General features: G+C 45.9%; 2 protein-coding genes across 2 annotated transcripts; both read left to right on the top strand.

The window, feature by feature from the left end:
- The first annotated feature begins 1161 nt into the window (after positions 1-1161).
- Positions 1162-2508, top strand: LOC123683084. The gene is made up of 2 exons (XM_045621983.1): positions 1162-1343; positions 1452-2508. The coding sequence occupies exons 1-2, from the start codon at positions 1162-1164 to the stop codon at positions 2506-2508; spliced, it is 1239 nt and encodes a 412-aa protein (XP_045477939.1).
- A 1348-nt stretch (positions 2509-3856) lies between these two features.
- LOC123683083 lies at positions 3857-6856 on the top strand. Its single transcript, XM_045621982.1, has one exon. It carries the CDS (start codon positions 3857-3859, stop codon positions 6854-6856), a length of 3000 nt encoding a protein of 999 aa, XP_045477938.1.
- Positions 6857-8070: the final 1214 nt, after the last annotated feature.

The following is an 8070-nucleotide window of genomic DNA, read 5'->3' as shown; positions in this document are numbered from 1 at the left end:
CAATTGGTAAGGTCAATTGCTGCTGTAACCACAAATGCACGACTGACTCCTGTTGTTGATTTCATTTGTTTGTTATTTCCTTCAATCTTCCTCATTCTAACACTTTTCATCGTATTGCACAGAGACGAAAGCTTGAGACACGTGTCTAAGGAAACCATATTGATATAAGGGACTGTTCTTATTCTCTTCTTTTTGTTTAATGAACAATTATCCAAGTGAGCCATTTCACATTGTTATTTTTCTTGGTCTCGGATGTCACGCAGGTAGCTATAATCTCTCAATTGGTAAATTCAATTGCTGCTTTAACCACAAATGCACGACTGACTTCTGTTGTTGATTTCATTCGTTTGTTATTTCCTTCAATGTTTCTCAATCTAACACTTTTCATCGTATTGCACAGAGACGAAAGCTTGACACACGTTGTTCAGTCGTGAACTACGGTCGTATTTCTTCTCGAACGACCCCGGTAGAATCTGATTTCGTATCGGCTGTCAGCGGAGAAACAGAACAGATTTTTAATATCGATCGTACGTGCTAATTGGAAAAGTTTCAAAAGAGACAAATCAATTAATCTTCTGATAAATAATCATAATTAAGTTTGATTTATTTTCATTTATCTTCTGCATCGTCTTCTACTAGTGTTAGTGCACAAAATGATATTGAACAACTATTCGTGAAGTGCCCTGAATTCATCATCAACCAGGTGAAGCCATAGGTACTTAAGGGAGGTAAATTCCCCTGAATTCCCTTCCTTGGAACCTCCTTTTTGGAACCAGATTAGCGGTGATTCGCCTAGGTTTCTTCTGCAGCCCGTTGGGGTAAGTTGCATTTCACAATTTTTTGGTTGTTCAATATTAGTAGCAAAATTCATCTGAAATTGACCGCAAACCCCTCTTTGCGGACAATTATTGGTGCCGAAACCCGGGAAGATATCTTAAAACCCCCTAAATTCAGTCTAATTGTCATTTCCGTTCATCTGATTGAATTTGTGATTTGATTTTCATTCATTAATTGGGTAGTTATTGAAAATTCATAACACGGTTATCTTATCGCGCGTCATCTGTTCATTATCTTCAACGATAAACACATCGTCTGTTCTTCTTAGATTTTTCGGAATTAATTTATACCGATATACATACCGGGGTCGTTCGACAATTTAAAATGCCGTCAACGGATAAATTGAAGGCCTCTTTAGCAACATCTGTCATTAAGCGCGAGAATGCATTTTCTGCGGCATCTACTCTTCTTAAATTAATAGAGGATTTGACCACAGAAGTCGATGTGGCCAACATGTGTCTGGCTGAGTTGGTCAAAGTGAAAAAGACTTTCAGGGAGGCTGATGAGTTAGTTGTCCAACTCAATTCTTAGCTAGAGGAGCCTGGTCAGATCGGATCACCATCAAAATTCGAGGCATTTTTTGAAATTTGCCTACATGTACGTGTCGCCCATAGTCGTCTAACCGCATCTACGTCTGTTAAGGCGCCATCATTGTCATCGGCTGAGCTACCTATTCCGCGGGTTGACCTGCCTTGCTTTCAGGGCATCGCTCTATTCGATGCCTTAGTGCATCAGAACAATTCCCTGGCGCCCGTTCAGAAGTTTCACCTCTTGGCATCTGCCATCTCTGGTGAAGCAGCATCTGTCATTTCTGGCTTTCAATTAAATTCGGTGAATTACCCTCTGGCCTATCAAGCCCTTCACTCCCGGTATCAAAACCCTCGTCGGTTGGCGAATCTTTATGTGAATCAGATCTTGGATTCACGGCCCGCATCTGTGTCTTCCTTACCACAGTTGAAGAAATTCGTCACGACGCATCAGAATGCCATTCATGCCATCAAGGCATTACCCATTTCAGATCTGGCTGACTTCCTCTTGTTTTCTCTAGCTTTGCGCAACCTCGATATACCATCTCGCCACTTGTTTGAGGGGCAGTTATCCTCTGATGACTTTCCCACTCTCGCTCAGTTGCTCGAATTCACCAATCGACAGTTGCGAGTGTTGGAGAGCACTTCCGTCACCTCATCCATTGCGCCGAAGGGATCATTAAGACTTCAATCTCCAGCAGGCTCAGCGTCTGTTTCCCCATCGTCTGTGCCTTCATCCTCTGGTGTGTATCCTCGCCGCCCTGCTTACGCTGGTGCGTGCCCTTCGTCGTCTTCCGCGTGTGTGTTTTGCTCGGCGAATCATTCTGTTCGCCAGTGTCGTGAGTTCAAGGCCATGAACGTTAATCAGCGACGAGCTTTCGTGACTGAAAGGCGACTATGTAGAAATTGCATGTCGTCTTTCCATGCCACCGCTAAGTGCAGTTCGAGTCAGAGCTGTCACACATGCGGGGGACGATACCACACAATTCTCCATCTGGCATCTGCTGCCGCGGCATCTGCTGCCACTGCATCCCCTTCCGTTTCCTATGCTGGAAGGAAATCCCTTTCAACGGAAGAACGTCCTTCTTCGCCCTCTGTTTCATCAGAGGAGCCAACCCGTGCTTTCACCTCTCGGGGCACCTAGATAAGGGCTCGATCAGCGGGGATCTCGCTGATGTCACCCCGGAGCCCTGAGACGGCAGGTTCAGTGTCGTCTCGAGCCTCGCCAACTTCACCACCCCTTCATTCTTCCCACTCCTCTGGAAGTGGTTCCGAATGACTGCACTGGTCATCTCGCGGTTGTCTTACTCCGTCCAACAAACATCTGTCTTCGTCTTTCCGTCTGTTCTCTTCTTATCATCTGTCTTCATCTCCGCGGTCTTCCTTGCGTCAGACCAATAATCCTGACTATCTCATGCCTACCGCTTGGATACGTCTTGATAACCGGCGAAATGTCGTGTTCGGCCGTGCTCTCCTGGATTCCGGCTGCCAGCACACCCTTATCACCCGTGAGTGGGCCTCCAAGCTTCGTCTTCTCATCCACCCTGAAACCATCCAACTTCGCACCTTGAGTAACGCGGATCAGTTTCGCATTCAGGGGTACGCATACGTCACTCTCTATCACCAAGGGGATCCTTCCAATCTCATCATCAAAGCTTACGTTATTGACAGCCAAATAGATCCCCTTCCTGTCAGAGCATTCAACGGCCGGTGGCCTGAGTTTCAGAAACTCAGCCTGGCTGATCCACTCTTTTTTCTTCCTCGTGCCATTGGAATGTTGATCGGCTCGGATGTGCTTCCTCATCTAGTTCTTCCTGGCACGTTGTGCCCATCGTCTGAGCTTCCAGGTGCATTATCTACCACCTTAGGTTGGGTACTTTATGGGCCGTATGCTCGCCATCGGAGGAATACAAAACACGTGTCTTTTTCACCGGCCACTGGTCATAGTCGCATTCGACCTTCTAGTCGAAACACTTTTCCGTCATTTTCAGCAGGGTCATCATCTGCTGTGTCTTCTCCATCCCCTTCTCAGCCCAAAGTCCTTCTATCAGAGGCCGCCTGCCATGTTCCTTCGGACAATACTGATTCTTCTGCCCGTATCTCATCATCTGATGTGATGAGTTCTCCTGTCATCACGGACCCTTTGAGCTCCCCACGTCATTCAGATCAGGAACTTGTCAACATCGTTCGGCGTTTTTGGGAACTCGATGAAGTACCTGACGTGCTTCCTTTGACCCCTGCCGAGAAGGAGTGTGAAGTTCTGTATCGCGCTGAAGTCACTCGTGACTCCACTGGCAGATACATTGTTGGTTTGCCCTTCTCATCTTATCGTCTGGGTACCTCTGTCAATGTGGCGACTAAGCAGTTTCTTCGATTAGAAAATCGTCTAGAAAATAACCCTGATCTTCGTGTCGCCTATCATGAGTTTATGCGAGATTATCTCTCGAGTGGTCATATGGAATTGGTTCCTGAATCATTTGACCATCCTCGATATGAACCTTATTATATTCCTCATCATCCTGTTCACCGTCCAGATAGATGATCCTGCTACTAAAATTCGAGTTGTCTTCAACGCCTCTTGCGCATCTGCTAATGGCAAATCCCTCAACGATCTTCTGCTTACCGGCCCGAAGCTGCAAGCGGACATTTCCACTCTTCTGCTTCGTTTTCGTCTACATCAATTTGTTTTTACTGCCGATATCAGACAGATGTATCGACATATCCTGATACGCCCTGAGCAAAGGGATTATCAACGCATCGTCTGGCGTTTCTCCAAACGGGAACCCCTCCAATATTACCGTCTGAACACAGTCACCTATGGAGTTTCCTCGGCTCCTTACCTAGCACTTAGAACCCTTCATCAGCTAGCTTCGGACGACGGACTCAGATTTCCTATGGCAGGGCAAGTCTTGCTGAATGAGATTTATGTCGATGACATCTTGACCGGCTGTTCATCCGAATCTGAAGCTCTTGAATTGCGAAAGCAGGTTCAAGACCTGCTCATGGCGGGTGGTTTTGAGCTGCGTAAATGGGCTACTAATCATCTTCCCCTGCTAGATGGTATCCCATCTGATCATCGTAGGGAATCCTCCTCTATTGACCCCCTTCTTCTTGACCGTGAAGCAAGTCTCAAAGTTCTGGGACTTGGATGGAATCCTGCATCTGATCACTTCTTTCATTCCGTCCGTTTAAACTCAGCGACAGTCACCAAACGGAATGTGCTGAGTCAGATGGCTAGAATCTTCGATCCTTTGGGATGGCTAACTCCAGTCACTTTCTATGCCAAAATCTTCTTTCGTCAGCTCTGTCTACTTCATCTAGAATGGGATCAACCTCTCTCGAATGAGATTCAAAACCGGTGGTTGCAGTTTCAATCCCAGCTTCCCACTTTGACAGAGCTTCACATACCACGATTCATCCCTGCCATTTCTTCTTCTGCTCATCGCTTCATCGGCTTCTGTGATGCCTCTGAATCCGGTTATGCTGCAGTTGTTTATCTAAGCACTCCTACATCGTCCGGTCGATTCCACGTGTCTCTTCTAGCGGCCAAATCCAAAATTTCTCCTTGTAAGGCAATGTCCCTGCCTCGTCTAGAACTCTGCGGTGCCCATCTTCTCGCAAAACTCATGCATCATTTGTCTACCCGCGTTTTACAGAATCTCAGTGCTGACTATATTGCCTTTTGCGATTCTTCTGTTGCCTTGTCGTGGATCCGTGGTGAGAGTCACAGGTGGAAGACATTTGTTTGCAATCGAGTCGCTGAGATACAGGATTTGATTCCTTCTAATTGCTGGAGGCATGTGATATCTGAAGACAATCCAGCTGATTGCGCCTCTCGAGGATTGATGCCCTCAGATATTCATCACCACCCATTGTGGTGGCGCGGTCCTCCTTGGTTGTCTCTCGACCCATCCTCGTGGCCTCTTTCCTCTGTCGATTCATCTCAAACTGAACAGGTGGACGACGAAGCAAAGCCGATCTCCTCCTTAATGTTAGCGGCCATCTCCAATGAACCCACCTTCATAGAACGTTTCTCTTCGTATCTTCGTCTCAAGCGCGTAACTGCCTTTTGTCGACGTTTCATGGTAAATGCTCGTCGTCCATCTTTCCCTCGCTCAGGTTTCCTCTCCTCTATTGAGCTTCAAGAAGCTGAAATTTGTTTGATACGTCTAGTTCAGTCTCTGCATTTCGCTGAGGAGCTAGCTGAACTTAAAAAACCTTCTTCTCGTCATCGGCTTGTCATGAAACTCCATCTATTTCTCGACAATCATGAACTTATACGTGACGGTGGTCGCCTTTCAGCCTCCTTACTGCCTTATAAACACAAACATCCTGTTCTCCTACCCAAAAATCATCATCTCACGCATCTGATCATTGATGATGCCCATTATCGTCTACTTCACGCCGGTGCTTTAGCTACGCATTCGTTCATTCGACGACGGTTCTGGATCTTGGATGGTCGCAACGTAGTTCGTAACCGTCTACGAAAATGTAACCGATGCTTCTCCTGCAAACCTCGTCCTCTCATTCAGCCAATGGGCAATCTTCCGCCTGAGCGGTTATCTTCTGCTATGGCTTTTCTTACCACTGGCGTTGACTACGCCGGTCCATTTTACGTGACGAGTGCGCGACTGCGCGGAGCCGTCAGCACCAAAGCATATCTAGTCGTCTTCATCTGTTTCACTACTAAAGCGGTTCACCTAGAGTTAGCGTCTGAGCTATCCACTTCAGCTTTCATCGCTGCTTATCGTCGCTTTGTTGCACGCCGAGGTCATCCTTCTGTTATCTTTTCGGATAACGGGACCAACTTCGTGGGTGCGCATAATTACCTTCGTGACCTTGGCCGCTTATTGGCTGCTCCACAACATCAACAAAGTCTGTGTGATGCCGCCTCTTCCTCTGGCACTGACTGGCGATTCATACCTCCTTCCAGCCCTCACTTTGGCGGCCTTTGGGAGGCTGCTGTCAAATCTGCTAAGCATCATCTCACTCGCGTTATCGGCGAGCAAAAACTCACGTACGAGGAGTTTCTCACCGTCTGTACTCAGGTGGAGGCAATTCTCAACTCTCGTCCTCTGTATCTCCCTTCGTCTGATCCTTCTGATTTTGAAGCTCTCACACCAGGGCATTTTTTGGTTTTTCGCTCCCTCACCGCTCCTCCTGATAACGATGTGAGTTCCGTATCAGTAAACCGTCTGTCTCGCTGGCAACTAGTCCAACGATTTCAGCAGGACTTCTGGAAGCGTTGGCGTACGGAGTACCTGCACACCTTGCAGCAACGTCACAAATGGTTGCACCCATCTACTTCTATCCTTCCAGGTACCGTTGTCGTCATTCGAGATGACAATCTTCCTCCTCTAAAGTGGTCTATCGGTCGTATATCATCTGTTTTTCCGGGAACTGATTCCACAACCCGCGTTGCTGATGTTGCCACTGCGTCTGGGACAATTCGGCGACCAGTCGTTAAATTGTGTCCTCTTCCAACCCAGTAGATTGCTCCTGAATTATTTCGTCTGTTCACTTCTTCAGTTCAGTTATCTTACTGAAGGGACACTTAAGGGCGGGCGGCATGTTCAGTCGTGAACTACGGTCGTATTTCTTCTCGAACGACCCCGGTAGAATCTGATTTCGTATCGGCTGTCAGCGGAGAAACAGAACAGATTTTTAATATCGATCGTACGTGCTAATTGGAAAAGTTTCAAAAGAGACAAATCAATTAATCTTCTGATAAATAATCATAATTAAGTTTGATTTATTTTCATCTATCTTCTGCATCGTCTTCTACTAGTGTTAGTGCACAAAATAATATTGAACAACTATTCGTGAAGTGCCCTGAATTCATCATCAACCAGGTGAAGCCATAGGTACTTAAGGGAGGTAAATTCCCCTGAATTCCCTTCCTTGGAACCTCCTTTTTGGAACCAGATTAGCGGTGATTCGCCTAGGTTTCTTCTGCAGCCTGTTGGGGTAAGTTGCATTTCACAATTTTTTGGTTGTTCAATATTAGTAGCAAAATTCATCTGAAATTGACCGCAAACCCCTCTTTGCGGACAATTACACGTGTCTGAGGAAACCATTCTGGTATCTGGGACTGTTCTTATTCTCTTTTTCATTGTTTAATGAACAATTGTTCAAGTAAGCCATTCCACATTGTTGATTTTCTTGGACTCGGATGTCACGCAGGTAGCTATAATCTCCCACGTGGTAAGGTCAATTGCTGCTGTAACCACAATTGGACGGCTGACTTCTGTTGTTGATTTCATTTGTTTGTTATTTCCTTCATCGTTTCTCATTCTAACACTTTTCATCGTATTGCTGAGCGACGAAAGCTTGACACACGTGTCTAAGGAAACCACTTTGGTAAAAGGGACTGTTCGCATTCCCTTTTTTTTGTTTGATAAACAGTTATTCAAGTAAGCCATTCCACATTATTGATTTTCTTGGATTCGGATGTCATGCAGGTATCTATAATCTCACACGTGGTAAGGTCATTTGCTGCTGTAACCACAATTGGACGGCTGACTTCTGTTGTCGATTTCCTTTGTTTTTTATTTCCTCCAATGTTTCTTATTCTAACTCTTTTCATCGTATTGCAGAGGGACGGAAGCTTGACAAACGTGTCTAAGGAAACCATTTTGGTACAAGGGACTGTTCGCATTCCCTTTTTTTTTGTTTGATAAACAGTTATTCAAGTAAGTAAAATTCC

This window comes from Harmonia axyridis, chromosome 6 (genome assembly GCF_914767665.1).
Source record: "Harmonia axyridis chromosome 6, icHarAxyr1.1, whole genome shotgun sequence".
In the NCBI taxonomy this organism is placed as follows: domain Eukaryota; kingdom Metazoa; phylum Arthropoda; class Insecta; order Coleoptera; family Coccinellidae; genus Harmonia; species Harmonia axyridis.
Note: the sequence above shows the minus strand (reverse complement) of the source record. Positions and strands in the feature narration are given on the sequence as shown.